At 36.7% G+C, this 19,191-nt stretch overlaps 1 protein-coding gene across 1 annotated transcript in view; it reads left to right on the forward strand.

Moving 5' to 3' along the window:
- The window catches only part of LOC122198651 (putative uncharacterized protein ENSP00000383407), a 29,580-nt gene extending 12,083 nt beyond the window's left edge, over positions 1-17,497 (forward strand). The window contains exons 4-5 of the mRNA XM_042903358.1: positions 15,599-15,725; positions 17,098-17,497. Coding sequence (XP_042759292.1) covers positions 15,599-15,725; positions 17,098-17,462 — 492 coding nt within the window. The 3' untranslated portion in view covers positions 17,463-17,497. The remainder of the gene's footprint in view (positions 1-15,598; positions 15,726-17,097) is intronic.
- Positions 17,498-19,191: the final 1,694 nt, after the last annotated feature.

Below are 19,191 nucleotides of genomic sequence, written 5' to 3' on the forward strand. Positions count from 1 at the left end.
TTCATAGGACGTAAAACATATTCATAGTTATACTTATCATGTGACTAGGCCTATGAAATATATTTTGGATAATAAAAAACTTTCATTATAAAAACTTTTAACATTTACTGAATTTCCAATCAGAAATACTCAACTTGGGGCACCTGGGTGGCTCAGTCTGTTAAGCATCTGACTTCGGTTCAGGTCATGATCTCGAGGTTCCTGAGATCGAGCCCCGTATTGGGCTCTGCACTGACAGCTCAGAGCCTGAAGCCTGCTTTGGATTCTGTGTCTACCTCTCTCTCTGTCCCTCCCTCACTCATGCTCTGTCTCTCTCTCTCTCTCCCTGTCAAAAATAAATAAACCTTAAAAATTTTTTTAAGAAAAGAAATACTCAACTAGACATGTTCCTTTAATGTACTTAAAAGAAGAGGAAAGATCTAAGGCATAGAAGAAAGTACTAGGAACCAAGTGGCAGGAGGTCGGAGCAGGAAGTGTTCACGGAATGCTCTCTTCAATAGTGACTTAGCTCCATAACTATTTCTGACTACTTGGGTCTGGGATAAACCTGCTGGAGAACCCAGCTGGCAGGACAAGCGCTGATGCGGAGAGTTTGAAGCACAGCAGACTGCCTGGTAACCGTGATCATTACCCCAACCATAAAGAACATCTTGGGGTAACTTGACTCCCAGCATTTATTTTCGTATCCTTGTTCTTATTTGTTCTTTTCTGGCAGCATTCAGTTGATGGCTCAGACCTTTTGTAGCATATTGAAAAGGGTATAAACTATGCAGTAATACAGACTTTGGGCTAATATATTTTCAAAAATGTTTCATGCCTCATTTCTCACGTAAATTCTGAGGTTGCTTTCAGCCTTCAGAGCGTCATTCATATTCATGATAGAAAAGAGGGATAACATTTATTACTTTCAGTGCTGGTGATATTAAGCACTGTCAAGCACCCCCACCCAGGACTGCACCAAAACATTTTCTCCCTAAGCTCCTTCAGTGGAAAAAGTGTTGCTGAGTGAATTCATTTTTAAAAGTATGCCTGCATATGTATGGGTGTGTTAGGTTCTCTTCTAAGGCTTACATCACTTCACACCCATTTCAACCGATTTCTTTTTTGATGGAGACTGCAAGGCTAGGTATTTGAATTCTCAGCTCCCCCTGTAGCTAGGGTGGTCATGGGATCCAATTCTGATCAGTGAATTATAGCTAGAAATGCCTGGTGGTGGAGTGGGTGAGGGGGTTCTTTTCGGGAGGGGAAAAAAAAAAGCAAAGCTTCATGAGAAGAAAGCTTTGCCCTTTGCCCGTCTCCCTGCTGGATGCTGGACATGGTATCTGCTGAGTTAACAGCTGTTTTCAGCCATAAGGCCAAAGGCACATGTTAAGGATGGTGGGGCACAGCCATGGAGCCTGATTCATCAGCGACATTCCTGAGTTACTGCATCAGCATTGGATTGCCTATATTTGGACTTCTTGTTGTGGGGAAACATAAGCCTTACACTTGTTTAAGCTGCTGTGATTGGGTTTTCTGTCCCTCAAAGCGGGACGTGTTCCTCATGAATACATTTTGTTTGTGAAATTGCCACTTTTGCTACCGCGGAACCTTGATTGCTCCAAACCTCGCCCACAGGGTTAGATGGTGGCTGGACTCAGCTCTGGTTGTGCCATCTAAACTAGCCTCCTCCAATTCTCGTGCAGTGTAATCAGTATCTAGAGTTGAGAGTTAGTCATTTAGGCTTTAAGAGGAAAACTGGATTAGTAACAGCAGCGACAGCGACAAAAACCTGTTGGCTACACGCAACCCATTGGCAACGTACAGACTTAAAACTGTTTCCGGTGCAGCACACCGCTGTTGGAAAAACACGGAAGTTGGATCAAAGCGGGACTGCCTTTTGGTGCACTTAGCCGAGGGCACTGGACACCAGGCGGCTGGGGAAGAACCTTAAGGCTATGCCGTGATCTGTGAATAAGCAGGACAGGTAGGTCCCTCCTTAGCTTTCATCAGACAAGATTTGGGGTGGTTCTAAACAAAGATTGTGAACAAACGGTAAGGCAGGAAAAAAAAGAGGCCAGAATGACAGATTGTTTAATAATTTGTTTTTTAACGTTAATTTATTTTTGAAAGAGAGAGAGACACAGAGCTCAAGTGGGGGAGGGGCAGAGAGAGAGGGAGACACAGAATCTGAAGCAGGCTCCAGACTCCGAGCAGTCAGCACAGAGCCCGACGCGGGGCTCGAACTCAGGAACTGTGAGATCATGACCTGAGCCGAAGTTGGATGCTTAACTGACTGAGCCACCCAGGCGCCCCAACAGATTGTTTAAATAGCACTTGCAGTGTCAACCAAAAAGTAGTTTTTATGTATGATGTAATGTAAAAATGAACAAATTATATTATGCATTGATCTTATTTTCAAGTACTTTCTTATCCATTATATAACTTTGCTACTGTCTTAGTTATCTATAGCTAAATAGCAAATTACTCCCAAAGTTAGGTGTTTAAAACAACGAACATGTATTGTCTCATAGTTTCAGAGTCGGGAGTTTGGGGATAGCTGGTAATTCTAGCTCAGGGTCTCATATGAGGTTGAAATCAAAATGTCATCTAAAAGCTACCTGTGGCTGAAGGGTCTGTTTTCAAACTCCTTCCCCCTACTGTAGCCAAGGGTTTCTACTCCTTGCTAATAGCTGTTTGGAGGAATTAGCCCCTCATCTTGTTGACCCTTCCATATGGCTGCTTGAGTATATCATAGCGTGGCACTTGGCTTCTCACAGAATGAGTGATCCAAGGCACAGGGTAAGAAGGGTACCATAATGTCTTTTAAGACTTAGTCTCAGAAGTCATACACCATCACTTCCACCTTATTCTATTTACTATAGACAAGTTATTAAATCCAGCTTATACTAAGGATAGGGGCATTATGACCCACCTTTTGAAGAGAGCAATATAAAACAATTTAGGAACATATTTTAAAACCACCAGAGCTACCTAATAATATTACAACGTTATAGATGGAGGAGTTTCCCAATATCCCAAGAGCAATATTATAACTCATTTTGCAGATAGAAAGAATGTAGAGCTCTATTTGTTATAGAAGAAAAATGAAACCTCTTTTTTTAATAGAAGATTTTAAAAAGCGGCTTTAGTTGGTGTTAAAGGAATATTGAATGTTAGTATGAAATCCGTATCTTTGTCTCTGGTGAAATGAAATTAAAATCAGAGTAGATTTTCTTATTTTAGTATCTGAAGTCATTCTCTATCCATCTGTCTGTCTATCTATCATCTATCTATCATCTATCTATCGTCTATCTATCTATCTACCTATCTAATATCATCTATCATCTATTTATTCCCTCATAAAACAAGGAAAAGAGGTTAAGCAGTCGCCATTTCAACTTTTAGTTTATACAAGGAAAATAAATGCCTGGTTCTAACAAATAAATTTTACGAATGAACCAACTTAAATATATACAGATATTTTCCCATCTTGACCACTTTAAAAGGTTGATAGGAGTTATTTGGGTGTTCCTTAGCACAATTCTCATTTTTAAAAGAGTTATACAATACAAAAAATGTCTCATGAGCACATTCTAGTAACTTATACTGGGCCAAACACCAAGTACTACTTGACATCATTAAAATGTAACACAGACCTGAAAATGTTGGCCTAATCCTCTAAAAATCCACATGCTACACCCAATGGCAAAATAAAATGCAGGCATTCAGTATGAGCTTCAGTCCCTTGAGCTATTTTGTATTTCTACTTGCTTCTCAGTCCTTGGCTAGGTAGGATTTGTGGGACTTCTGCTTAGCTTTGGACCTTATAGTAACCAAACTTGCTTTACCTTTACATGAGTTATAACTTTTGACTTTGGACTTGTTTAAATTCTCCGCGTCTCAGTTTCCTTATGTGTCCAATGATGATGAGAAAAACTTCTTATGGTTGTTAAAAATATTAAATGAAACAGCATACATATATTATCCCCAGATGTTCAGTGAACATTTGCATCCTCTCCCTAAACTCCTTTTAATCCTACTGAAGGCCCTACCCTCAAATAAAATTTGAAATTCCCTTCTATTCTATTACAAACTCCATCCAATGCCCCTAGCTTAATGCCAGGTACATGGGTTTTTCAAGTAGATGTCTACAGTAAGGAGATTACATGGACAAGTACTAAACCTAAAATATCCTGTGCTATGATTCCAGATATTACTCAGCTCCAAATATATATGTGGTTCGATTTCACACTCTATCAGATATTCAACAAGGATGCCTATTGTATACCTGATAGTGAAGGGTGTTAGGGGGATTAAGGTTTAGATTGCTTCATAAGCCATTTTCTTGGTTCTAACTCTTTCTACCAACTTCTGGGTACGGATCATGTGTTGGGACTAGAGAAAGTGAAGGATAGTAAGTGAATCCACTCTATATGTAATGTATATATATATATATATATATATATATATATATATATATATATATATAAAACACCGGCACACATATATTCACCTTTATATGTATGTATTTGATGAAACATTAATCAATGTATTTTGATGACTTGATTATTATAATTGAGAATATGGATCCTTTCCTCACTATTTTACACCTTTGTGCAGTTTTTTTTATTTACTTTTGTTAAAGAATGTTAACATCAATCTTGTTTTTCTAATGCTAAAGAGGGTAACCTTTAAATGGTGGAGTCTCTTTCATTAGCAAAGACATGTAAAACCCGGGCATCTGGATGGCTCAGTTGGTTCATGAGTTTGAGCCCCATGTCAGGCTCTGTGCTGGCAGTTCAGCCTGCTTCAGATTCTGTATCTCCCTCTCTCTCTGCTCCTCTCCCACTCATACACGCACACTCTCTCTCTCAAAAATAAATAAAGATTAAAAAAATTTTTTTAAAAGACATGTAAAACCTACTGCCAAAGAAATAGCAGAAAACTTTTCCCCAAATCATACTATTTTTTCTGTTTCCCTGTACTTTTAATGCAATGAGAATTGTTTTCTACAGTTCTTTATTACATTTGCCACATGGAAGTGTTTTTAGAGAATATAAAAAAGACTTGTTCTTATTGAAAAGCTTTCTGACTTAAGCATAAAGCGGTACCTTTAAAGAAAGATGAGTCTTTATTGTAAAAAAAAATTCCCCCAAATTTAGGAATTTTTCCTGAGATAAAGAAAATTTTGTAGTGTTAAAAAGTGTATCTTTGTGTGCCAGCTCTCTCTTGTATTAAAATCCTCAGATCATATTAACCACCGTCCTCTCCTTGTTGGCCATTGCTAAACACAAGTTCAGGAAATGGACATGTTTTAAAAGGTATGGAAAATTTCCAGGATACTCACGTACGTCAGCAAGTCCCAGAGTGTTATGGAACTGAATACACTGTAAGCCCTCTTTACAATTTTTTTTTCTAGACTTGCTTTTGGGAACACTGCAAGCTAAATGATACAGATTTATTTGATTATTATTTCCTACAATGTAATATAAACTTGCAGATTCTGTGGCAAATAGCTACTTTCAATAAATCATGTTTCTTGATGTAGGGATGAACATGATAATTTCAAGGCATCTCCTTTCACAGCACGCTCTTCCCAAAGATAATTAAGATGTTAACATCTAAGGTTCTAGAATAGTTTTCTTCTCAACAGCACTTTTTTTTTTTTTTTTTTTTTTTTTGCTTAAGGGATGATAGCTATTCTAGGTAGGAAGAAGTGATGAAAAAGTACTGTTTAAATATTACTTCTATTTCCTGAAAAACTAATGTACTCTGCCCTTGCTGGTTCTCATGCCTTCTAAGTTTTTAATAACTAGTTAAATATCAAACAGCTGTAGGAAAGAAAGAAACCCGAATCATCATGAATACAAAAAGGACTTCCTAGATGAAAACGAAGCTATGCATTTGGGAGGACTATGAAATAACTTAATTAGAAACAGAATCAAGAGAACCCGATCAAGAAATCTGGAGCTACCCCGATGCTCTTAGGCTATTAATTTCACATTTCTGTGCCTCAGTTTCCTCCTTTTGAAAGTAAGGTATTGGACTAGATGAACACAAAGATCTTTTTAAGTTCTAATAATCTGTGATCAATAGTAGCTCATTCTTACTTTTTCCTTGATATTCCTCTCAGGTCCAAGAGTTTATGTAAAGTAACAAAAGAAGATACTTATCTAGTTTAATGTCCCTAAACTTATTACAAGAACAATGAATTCCTGTGATCCAAATCCTCATTTTATAGAAGCACAGAGAAGTGAAGTGGCTTGTTCAAGTTCACATGGCTAGTCACGAAGCAGAACATCACAGCAAAACAGTCACTTTGATGTGGAAATGTTGGGGTTCAGAGCCAACAGCCAAGAAAGAATTCTTGAGACGTCTTCAGTGCAAAAAAGTGGTTTTATCAAAGCATGGGGACAGGACCCGTGGGCAGTAAGAGCAGCCCTGGGGTTGTGACGGGTGACTGATTATATATTTTTAAGTTGGGAGGGGGTTAGGGATAGCCCAATTCTCTAAGGAATTTTGGAAGCAAGCTTTCCAGGACCTTTAGGAGGCTAGCTATTGTTAGGAAAAGGCCATTTGTTACTGTTTAGTAAAAACTCTGTCAAGAGACCCTTCAGATGTATGTCAGTGTGCCATACACTTGGTGGATGATTGCTAGCATAGATTTGGGGGGTAGAGATAAAGGAAGTTTCCAAAATAATTTTTATATGTTAAAGTAGACTTACAGGACTCTGGGGCGGTCAGGCTAATGTTAAGCTAAGATTGCCTCTTGCCTTTAGCAAAATGTCCTCATCAAGGCAGCTGAGTTCCTAGAGGAACGTCACTCTGACTGTCTCAAGGATTTGTCAATGGGCTGTAAGTTGTAAGGAAATTTAATTTTCTTTTGCCTTTGTTTCCCACATCAGCTTATCTGCAGACCAAGGCTGATTCTATCAAGTCAGGGTTTCCCTGACATTTTTGTTTATTTCTTGTAGAGATTATAACTCCTCGATACAAGGGTTGTATTTTTTTCTATGTAATTTCCTATATTCATAGCTCCTTGTATGCTAGGAATCTAGTAGATGTTTAATAAAAATTAATGAATTTGTATACTGGCACTTATATTTCCTACATTGTGTACATTTTGGGGGGTCAGTCAAAGAATGTACCTAAAGAGAAATATTCCTATGAATAGTTCTAGAAACTTCTTTGAAATTTCAGAGCAGATGCTATTACATGGAAAGTAATCTCTGACTTGATGTAATCCAGGCAGGCACCAGGTAGCCTCAAAGTCTTCGCATTAAAAGACTGACCCCAACCTGTGGGTAAAGGAGCAAAGAGCAGTCTTGGCTCCCAGACAGGAGTAGGAGAGATGACCATGGAGCTGTAACTTCCTTGTGCTGTGGAGAATAGAGCCCATGTGGCACATTATTCCAAGACCAGAATTGTGAACACCAAAACCTGCCTGAGACGAAGCAGAAGGAGCCAGAAACATGTATTAGAACTTGAGGACGTGATTTGTATTTATATAGTGGGATAAGACTGTTACATAAAGGGCTTTGTTAGACTTGCGGAATTATACCGCTTAGCTGTTCAAATGCCTGTTAATTCTCCAGGCAAGTGCAGTTCCCTTCCCCACTTTACCTTATGCGATCTTTCTCTCCTGTGAGTAACCAACACATTTTATTTGTACTTCTCACATGACACACATTAACCTTTTCTTCCAGATGTATTTTTAGCCAGCTGTTCAGCTCACATCTATTTATTGAGCATATTAGAGACCAGGTTTGAGATGTGCAAAATAACGCTGGAACCCCAAAGAGCTCACCCTTTTCTTGGAGGGGACAGGCACAGAAACAGACTACTCATTTTTAAAATCACTCATACTAAGCAATGACAGACAAATACCTGAATCTCCCAAAGATTATATGCTTAGTAAATGTGTGTTGAATGAATAAATATTTTATAATTCTTCTAGGAGAGTGTATTCTATTTCCCTAATTCATTCAATTGAATATGCATTCAATTGCCTTTTTTAAAAATTGTGCTTAACCTTATTTTAAGTATTGGTCCAGAGTTTTATCTTAATTTCTATTATTAAAAAATAATAAATTTTGTAATTATAATTACATAAGAATACCTAACATCAACATGGCAATTTTTCCACCAATTATTTTTTCAATCAATATCTCATTTATACAGATGAAATATTTTCTTTTTTTTAAATTTTTTTAACGTTTATTTATTTTTGAGACAGAGACAGAGCATGAACGGGGAAGGGTCAGAGAGAGAGGGAGACACAGAATCGAAACAGGCTCCAGGCTCTGAGCGGTCAGCACAGAGCCCGACATGGGGTTCGAACTCACGGACGGTGAGATCATGACCTGAGCTGAAGTTGGACGCTTAACCGACTGAGCCACCCAGGTGCCCCCAGATGAAATATTCTCAAATTGTCATTTTAGTTAGTTGTAGTTCCAAGAAAGCAGTAAAATAATCCTCTGAAAAGAGACTTGTTTATTTTTATATGTTTGCATTGATTGATTCTAGTTTATAATTCTTGGTTTTATTACTGTGCATCGAGTTACAAAGTGTTAATTGATCACTGTGACCTTACAAATTATCTTTTTAGAGTATGTTTTAAGTCGTAAATAGACAGTAGTCACTTTTATATAGAAGCGAATGCACATATAGCTTCGAGGTTTTTTTAGGTTTTTTGTTTGTTTGTTTGTTTGTTTTTTAATGTTTATTTATTTTTGACAGAGACAGACTGCGAGTGGTTTAGGGCAGAGAGAGAAGGAGACACAGAAGCAGAAGCAGGCTCCAGGCTCTGAGCTGTCAGCACAGAGCCCGACACGGGGCTCGAACTCATGAGCTGTGAGATCATGACCTGAGCCGAAATCGGACGCTCAACCGACTGAGCCACCCAGGTGCCCCTAGCTTCGAGGTTTTAATAATCTCACCATTTAAAACCAGTTCCTTTTGTTTTTACCTTGAAGATAACTTTCCTCATTTTTACCCAGTCCCTAGGTATCTTTTTTTTCAAGTGGCTAGAAATAAATTCACAGTAAAAACACTGGGTACTTATGTTCTGCTTGGCAGAAATAGATTTGATTATAAAAACTGTATTCTAGGGGTACCTGGGTGGTTCAGCCGGTTGAGCGTCCAGCTTCGGCTCAGGTCATGATCTCACAGTTTGTGAGTCTGAGCCCAGCATCAGGCTCTGTCTGTGCTGACAGCTCAGAGCCTGGAGCCTGCTTCAGATTCTGTGTCTCCCTCTCTCTCTGCCCCTCCCCCTCTTGTGCTCTGTCTCTGTCTCAGAACATTAAAAACAAAAACAAAAACAAAAAAACCCTGCATTCTAAATATGTTTTTTAAAATATAGAATTTCTCTCAATTATAGGAGTAATATGTCTTTATTGTAGAAAAATTGGGAAATGCCAACTATTTAAAGAAGGAAAAGAAAGCCACTTAGAGTGGTGTTTATACTTTCTGTGCAAATTTACGTACTGACTTTTTACTTAATAGTGTATTGTGACCATTGAAAAATCATTTCTAAAACCCTAAAATTGGCAAATCTTTGGTAACTAAGTGAAGAGTCAGACTAGGGAGCTGAGAACAATTGTCAAAGCAAAATATGTGAAACTATCTGAGGTTTCATTTCAGTGTTCACTACAGCCTTCCTTTAAAATAAGCCAAGATAATTAATTTTAAAAGATCTCTGTTTCCCATGTTGAAGAAATTATATGAAATAGACGTCAAGTGATCAGACTTTTTCTATTTGAATACTTGTTAAAAAGGTCATGAGAGAGGAACAATTCTTTTTTTAAATCAGAAGAACAACAACAAAAAAAGAACAAAGGGAAATTATTTTACTTCATGCAAAGTCTATCGTTACTTTCTAGCTTCCTTTTCAATTCAGACAGGTGGTCTGGATTTATTTCGTTTCCATAAGCCTAAATTTCTTCTGTGTAAAAGAAGGGATCCTATTGGAAAAAACAATTAAATTCCCTTGTAGTGAAATATGTATGTTAAAGAAGATGTGTGTGTGTGTGTGTGTGTGTGTTTGAGGTGTTTAATATTTACATATTTATACCTGTATATAAATATATAATATATAAATAAGATAAAAATAAAAATGATGTATTTATATATACATGAAACAGGAGGTATATATATAAAAAAGAATAGGCCTATAAATCTAAGAGTGTCTACCTGATATCCTCCATTGAAGAGTCATATTTAATTTATAAATCAAAACCTTGGATTTGGTTGGTCTTAATTTGGCTTTCAATCCTAGATAACTAGTAGTTATGTTAGCTTCTAAAAATCTTGTGAGAAAGGACATTGGATTAAAAGTCATAATATTTGATTCTCATCCTAGCTGTATTATTAATGAATTATCTTTCTCTGGATAAGCCACTTAGCTTCTCTGGTTTTTCTCATTTTTTAAAATGCTGGTAGACTAGATGTCCAATAAGTTCCATCCTAGTTCATAAAATATGGTTGTAAGACTAATCCAGTTCAATAATTCATTGATGCTATTTTCTAAAAATTATTCTATCATCCTAATAGTCAAGCAAAGTGTCAGAAGGAGGTGTATTTAATCTAACACTTCTAACCAAATTTTTACATTATTTAAGGAATATGAACAAAATTAACTAAAGTATATGCATACTTATATATGAAAGATACAGAACATACATCGTAAAACATACATATGGGAAATATTTAATTTATATTCACATATAATTATCATTTTATTGGAGAAAATTTAAAACTAAACTAAATACACTAATTTTCTTATCTCTTCTCATTTTCAATTTCCAATGCTGTTCTCTGCATCATTACATTTTAAAGAAATATATTTTACCAAATCAAGTCTTCATCCGTTTATTCATTCATTCATTTCATATCATTACTTCAACTAATTCATAGAGAGTACCAACTATCAACAATGTTATAGGTATTAAGGATACTGCATGGTACCTATATGGAAGGTTATGGCTCCTGTCTTCTTCCTTCAGTTTAGAGTCTATGGGGAGGAAAGACATTTAACCAATGATGACAAAAATATAAATCTGAAACTGTGGTGAAAGCCAAGAAGGTAAAAGAATGGGGACCTAATTTGGGCTTGGGAGTCAGGAAAGATCTCTCTGAAAAAATGGCATTTAGTATGAAGTTTATGGGGTGAGTAGGAATTAACTAATCCAGGAGAAATAGAATAAGCATTCCAGGCAGAGGGAGCAGCATACATAAAAACACTGAGAAAAAAGAGCTCTGGAGATTGGGAACCTAAATATATTTACCTTGTGAGTATGAAGGGAGCCTGGAAACACAGGTCATACAGACTGAGTCAAGTATTTTGGATTGTATTTAAAGAACACCAGGAAATTTGGAGTAATTTAAGCAAGACGGTAATATCATCAGATTTATATCTTTCAAGGAGAACTCTAACATTTTATTGGGCATCAACTGAAGGAAGGCAAAAGAAAAAGAAAACCAATTAGAGATTTTCAGTTGGGTGGTAACGATGGAAATGGTGAAAAAGAAACAGATTCAAGATACATTTAAAGAACAGACCAAACTCAGTAATGGAACAGACCAAAGTTAGTAATGAAATAAATATAAGTCGACAAAGGAGAGTAAGTGGCAAAGGTGATAATCTTATTTATGGAATGTGCAATACGGTGGAGGAAGATGGCATTCACTGAGTGGAAGAATACCAGATGAGAATCATGTTTGGGGGCTAGAGGTCAGTCTTGATAGGGCTTATAAATCATTTTAGATAGACGGTTGAGTATGTGAGTCTGAAGCTCTGAAGGAAGCTCTGAAGAAATAAATTGGGAATCATCAGCATTTAAGTGGCATTAATTGTGTGTGTGTGTGTGTGTGTGTGTGTGTGTGTGTGTGTGTGTGTGTAATGAATGATGAATGATGGTGATATAAGATGAGGGCCCAGAGCTAGTTGTAAAGGATGTAAGCATTTAATTTTGAGAGAAAGGAATTGTCAGCATGTAGGGGTTAGAGAAATAATGGCCAAAAAATTTGGTGAAAGGAAAACCAGAGAACATGGTGTCCCAGAAACCAAGAAAAGAAAGTGTTTCTTGAAGGTCGTCACAGTCAGTATTGCTGGATACCAAGCAGTAATGGAGTTTGGGAATGGTTCATTGGAAAACAAAGGCAATCTAAATGGAATATCAGAAACACAAGCTGATTGCTGAGTACAGGACGTGATTTGAAGGGATGAGAAATGAAAGGAGTTAGGGGAAGTAAACATAGTTGACTTTTCTGAGAAGTATGCATGGGAAAGGGGGCAGAAAGGGTGGTAAATAAAATATGGTAAATTAACGATGGATCAGATCAGAGCATATTGGAATGCTTTTGGGAAAAGTCCTTTAAAAAGTAAGATGATCACAAAGAGGGATCAGTAAAGACGGAAGACGAATAAAAATGTAAACCAAATGTGTCACTTGCCTGATTAGAACAAAATACATGCTCTTCAACTGTTCTACAAAGGCCTCCCTGAGAGCCCCTCATTAAGTCTCTGGCTCATCTTATGACCCTCTCCCCTCCTTTCTCTTCCTTGGGGCAAATGCTAAGAATTCTTCCCGGAATTTCAGCTGTAGAACCCCTGCACATGTCTTATCCTCACAGGAATTCTCTTCCCTCTGCTCTTTGCCTAGCTGACCCTTCTCTGTTATTTAAATCATAGTCCTGGAAATGTCCTCCCTGACTATCCGTGGAGCTCAAAACTGTCTCCAAATCTTCACATCTGAACTGAGGTTCAGGCCTCAGTTTTAGTGAACATCCTCCATCAACCAATGAAAATTAGTAACCGTCCTCCCATCTACACTCAGTCATGCTGTTCTTAGCATAGCCTATGGCACATTTTCTTGTTTATGTACTTGTTTATTTGTTTATGGTATGTCATTTCTCTCTAGAATGTAGACTATATGAAAGCAGGGGTCTCATTTCACGTACCCAATGCCACATCCCCAGAATGCATGATAATGTTGGCATATCGTAGGTGCTCAATAAACTTTCACTGATTGGTTGAATGGTAAGTTCAATTTAAAAGTCAGTCTTCTTAGAAAACATCTAGGAATTAAAAGGCACATTATGGGGCGCCTGGGTGGCTCAGTCGGTTAAGCATTCAACTTTGGCTCAGGTCACGATCTCATGGTTCGTGAGTTCAAGCCCCGCATTGGGCTCTGTGCTGACAGCTCAGAGCCTGGAGCCTGCTTCAGATTCTGTGTCTCCCTCTCTTTCTGCCCCTCCCCTGCTCACACTCTGTCTCTCTCTGTCTCAAAAATAAATAAACGTTTAAAAAATAGAATAAAAGGCACATTATTGTAATTTTAATCAAATTTAGCACAAATTTATAAGTAATAGATTAGGAGACTACAGTGAATAACAATTTTGGAAATATTCTAAAGGATTTCTTTTCAATAGATAATCTTAATGATTCTATATCTCTTATCATAATTTTTATTCTAAGTTTCATCACTCAGGTATGTACTACCTAATAGCAAGAGAAAGCTTTTTGGAAGTAGTTTGCTATTAGAAAGTAGCCAGTCTAGTGTAAAAAATTTACTGTGGATAATCCATTTGGTAGATAAAACATATGTATGAACCCAAAAGTGTATTTACATTTAGCAAACATTTATCAGGCCATGTACTATACTAGACATATGTAATTGAAAAATGAATAAAATGCAATAGACTGATCTCTATTAACTCAAAGCTCCATGAGTGATTAAAGATATGAAAGTTAACAAGACTCTGCTTTAAAAAGGCTATAACACAGTTTGAACAAAATAATGAGAGGTCAGTTTGTTTTAACACCTCTGGGCCATGAGATCTCACTTATATGAATTTAGACACTATACAAATGCTTCTCTTCCTCCTAGGGGCAAATCATTAATATGGAATTCAGTTACCCTGGTATGTAACACCTTTCCCCATATCAAGTGGGAGTCATTTTCACAAAGAAGGGGGAGGGAAAAGGCCATTTTTGATGCCAGTGTTTCAGTGGAGCAATTAAGCATTGGCTGGAATAGGAAGAGGTTGCTATAAGAAAAGAAGTACAACAAAGAAAATTGTGTTCAGTGGTTGTGCAATGTCAGCTTTATTATTGCTGGAAGAGCCTGAAGATTAGAAAATGACTCTTCTTGAGTTACAGGGCCTGTAAAACTGAGTAACTCAGAAAATACTGAAGAGGAACACGGGAGAAAATGATACAAAAGTAAACAGCAATAGAAATTGTGTTGAGCTGAGCATGACCTTTGGAAGAGAGGGAAGATTCTGCATATCAAGAAAATCTCATCCCAGGCCTCTCTGAAAGATTAAAATGATTTCAATATTTCCCCATTTATTTAACGCAAACAGGTATGGCTTTCTCTGACAAACGTCACATTTCCTACTTAGGTGCCATTATGCAGAGACAGAGCCTCAAGTTTATATTGGCTGCTCAAAGTCATTCTTAAAGACCAAGAACAAGTGCTGAATCTAATGACTGGAAATGTTTGGATGCCAGAGAGCCTTTTCTTGCAAACATTTCTTTGGGCTTATAGTCTCTCTCAAAGGATGGGAAAGCACTATTATAAATATTTCTCATTCAAACATTAATGAGGAAGCAAAGTCATTCACCTTTTGCGAACTGCAGTATCTATTTAGATGTCATTTATCAGCCGTTCAATGGAAAGGATAGGCAAAAGCAGAGAGAAATATTTCTGAGTCCAGCGATTTCTGGATGAGAAGGAAGTATTCCTCTATGTAATACCTCATATCTAATTAACATCACAGAATACAACTATTTTACCAATTAGTATTAAATTTAACATATAAAATATCAGCTTCCAAAATATTGTGAAATTGTTAAGAGTAGGTTATCCTAAATATAATAAGGAAAAGCAGTATAAATACAAATTTGCCAACATTAAACTCGTGGGAAGCGTTTCTGTACCTTCCGAAGAAATTTTGAGTCATAAGCGTTACTATTTCTTTTATCCGTATTTTTTGCTATAATAAACCAGTGACACTTATATACTACAGTATAGAACAATATGGCTGTCTTTTTTTTTTCCTCAGTGTGTATCTAAAAAGCAAGAAGCAATATTCAAAGAAAAGTATATTATTTGAAAACATTTCATGCTTGAAATAAAATGCTGGTTTACCAGAAATTTCCAAAAGAAAAAATGAAGAAAAATGAAGAAAATTTAAATTCTGTTTTTGTTTTTTTGTGCATACCATCAGTCTGTTCCAACAACTTGCAAGTAGCAACTTTAAACCTCTTATTCCTTCTTTGTTAGCCTGCAAAGACCTTGCGTCTTTCCACTATTTCACACTGAGCACAAGCACATAGATGGCACCAGATTCAATCCATTTTGTTGCATTTTGAAGTTAAAAAAAAAGGTTAAAAAAATGCCCTACTTTAGTATGACTGGCTGGTTGTAATATATTTTACAAGTTTGAAACCAAAAAATTGTCTGCTTTCAAGTTATTGCTTAAAATTGTCTCAGGGTACAGGTTTTGAGGTCACATTATTAATTTTCTCATATTTATGATCTCGACACATTTTAAATTTAATCTTTTGTGAAGAATAATTTGTCCCTACCTTGAGCTGTGTTTGTACTAGGCTGTAACATCAGGCGGTGACCCAGCGGAATCAATGGGGACGTTAAAGAGACTACAGAAACTGGTTTGGACCAAGAAAGCCAGGGTGCCGAGTCTGAATGAGATAAAACCCACATTAATAAACCTTGGTAAGTAAGAAGTCAAAAAGCTGCCAAAAATTCTTTGAGAAAGAATTTGAGTAGCATATATAAAATGAAGGCCATTTTGATAAGGTCTTAAAATAACCATTAAATCTTCAAGGTTTTTAAATTAGAAATTTATTTGTGAAACAGATATCCTTACCCTATTCCTGAATTTTGCTTTTATATACCATATCTCCTTCCCTTCAAGACAAGACTCGGGGATAGCGTGGGAGAACGAGATAATAAGGGTCCTAATTGTTCATTATTCCCATTCTTTGGCCACGGGAAACAGTATTTTTCAATTTTTATGTGAGTGCAGCAAAATGGCATGTCATGACATGCAACTTGAAGTTCATTTATTTATTCACAATTACATGCTATTAATCATAATCTTTGGTTTACATCAATGAAACATTTGAACTGAAAGAGATTCTGTGATATGGTATAATTTCCATACATGGGTTGCATGTATTTCTATTTTCTGTAATTGTTTTATATATTCCTAGAAATTTCATCAGACCCTTCACCACATGTAAAAATATAGGTCTCACTAATCAACTTCATAGTATTAAAGATATACTTTCTTTTTGTTTTCTCTCAGTCTTGTTCTTCCTCTTCCAAAGTATTTCACTATGAGAAACACTTTATGCATAAATCTATTTATAGACTGATATCAGAAAAAAATTAGAATACCAGTGGTATTTCAGCCCATGTCCACTGAGATTTCATTTTTTATTTACGTACAGGGAATAATTCATTTACTTTCTTATGATGCTCTCTATACACATTATTTCCAAAAAAAAAAAAAAAAAAACTTAAGAATATAAGCACACCAGGACACCTGGGTGGCTCAGTTGGTTAAGCATCCGATCCCTGATTTTGGCTCAGGTCATGATCTCATGGTTTGTGCAGTCAAGCCCCATGTTGGACTCCACACTGACAGCACAGAGTCTGCTTGGGATTCTCTCTATCCTTCTCTGTCTCTGACCCTCCCCTCACTCTCTCTCAAAATAAATAAATAAACATTAAAAAAAGAATGCAAGCAGACCATACCATGTTTATATGATATGGGGAATTTTTTAGTTTGTAATTTTTCTAAAATATCTTTTAGTATACTATTTGCATGTGGCTTTCAGTCAGTGTAGCCAGACTATATATTATCGTTATATACAGCTTCAAAATCTTTTAGGTCAATCTGTTCTTACAAAACAAATCATTTACTATACAAAGGATTACTCTTTAAAGAATTGCAATTTAAATTATTTTGTGAAGGTAAATGAATTCCTGGTTTGTCCTGTGATGTTCATTCATTTCTACTATATCAAAGGAAGTATAAAATCCATATTATATTCTTAACTGATTTTTCTTTGTAATTCAGAAGATGAAGATGAAACTTTAATTTCCTGTATGAAATTAACCAAATCCCAAGAAAAGAAAATTAGTAATGTTAGCACAAGGGGAAAGGAAGAAATGGAGAGGAGATTGGATTCTATTTCTGCATCACTGGTTAGATCCAGCATTTCCACTGGAGGCAATATGGCAGAAATGTTATCACACAATGAAGGTGAAGTTCAGATGTGGAACAGCTGGAAGCTTTTTCCAGAAACCCCTCTCTGGACATGTGTTGATTTTCAAATTGCCCAAGTTGGACCCTGGAACGACTGTTTGCGCTGCACTCACCACCCACAACTTAAGTCTTCTTGTACAGATATGGATCTCCCACATTCTTGGGTAAGTTTGTAAACTGAGGAAATGCACTGTCTCATCTCAATGTTTGTACCAGCAAGAAAGAAACAGATAATAAAAGTGCTAATCAGTCAACTGTATCAGTGTCAGGAAAAGTTACCAAAACTAGAGTTGTCTTTCCAGAAAGCATTGCAGCTCTTGTGACTTTTGCTATCACGTTACTATAGTCTGTATATATATTCCTTGTGTTCAAATAAACTACTGCACGATATTTTTGAGATAATTTTTTTTAGTGGAAAGAAAACTTTGGATGTTGATCCAGCTCAAGAAGGTGTGGATTGAATTGTCTAAATCACTGCTGTGGTCATGAAGTTTCTGTGACAAATAATAGCTAATTTAAATGAGCATTTTCTATGTGCCTGCCATTCCCCTAAGCACTTCATTCTTTTATTTAAATCTCACAACAATCCTGTAAGGTAGGGAATGTTATTTTAATGCTAATTCCCCCATTTTATAATTGAGACAAATGAGACACAAAAAGATAGCAATAGGTACAGTGTCACAGAGCCAACAAAAGTGGAACCAAGATCAATCATACACTGAGGATCCTGCTTTTAGCTAATAACAGTGTTTCCCATCTACTGAACTAGGCTCTAAGGCTATATGGTACAAGAGAAAGAGTGTGGACTCTGGAGTGACAGAAATTTGGGTTTGGATCCAAGCTCTTCTATTTGTTTAGCTTAGGCAAAATATTAAAACATGTTCATCTTAGTTGTATCAACTGTAAAATGGAAGTAGTGATATTAAATTCATGAGGTAATTAGGAAACTGAAATTAAATAGTACAAATATTCTAGCACTTAAGAGCAATTTTTTTTCACCTTGGTTATAAGTTACTAAAGGCACGTGTTATATACCTTTATTTCTCTACAGTTCATGGCCATTTGAGCTTGTAGTGAGTGAATGGAACAACTTTGTGAATGCAGGAACCCTACTCTACACCACTTGGCTTTAAGAATCAGTCTCTCATTAGAGGCTATATTTCATGGTGCATTAGCGCTCTCTGAAGAGGCTTGGAGTCTTTTTCCTCTTTTAAGATTTGTGTATTAAGTTAGGTCTTTGCAGACTAGTGCTAAAGTAATTGTTCAAAGTACCACATTAAATATTACAGGTGTCTAATAGCAGACTCAGAACTGATAAAACTGTCCAACATCAATTATTTTTAGGAAGGTCTCTCCCAATTCCTTAGTCTTCATCTTCTCCTGTGGGGCTTCTGGGCTTTGCAAGCTTCCTCCCGGAGCACTTTCTCGGAGAGCAGCTGATAATATAATTAGGATCTCCTTCTGAAGACTCCCCCTGACAGCTTTAGAATCAGGATCAAGAATAAGGACTACTCGGCAAGTAGCAAAGCTGGTGTATAAAAATCTAAATTCAAATATTCAGAGCTTCTTTCAAGAATAACATCTGGATTCCTTAACTTGGCGTTTCTGGATTTTAGCAGTCTGACCTCAGTCTAACTTCTCAGCTTGATCTAAAGCTTCCTTATGGAAAACTTGTGCTGGACTGCCAAACTGAATGATCTGCTTCTTCCTAATGACTGGCTTGCTCTTTCCTGCCTCTTTATCTTTGTGTTTACGTATCAGCCTCTGCCTAGCGTGCTATTCTTGCCGTTAACCATTACCCTATCCCTCAGATTACTTTGTCCTTTAGAAATGCTACCTGGGTCGTGCCAGATAAAAATAATTGCTTCTTCCTTTGAACTTTTTAGGGAACTTAAAGGCATTTTT

Source organism: Panthera leo, chromosome C2 (assembly GCF_018350215.1).
Source record: "Panthera leo isolate Ple1 chromosome C2, P.leo_Ple1_pat1.1, whole genome shotgun sequence".
Classification (NCBI taxonomy): Eukaryota; Metazoa; Chordata; class Mammalia; order Carnivora; family Felidae; genus Panthera; species Panthera leo.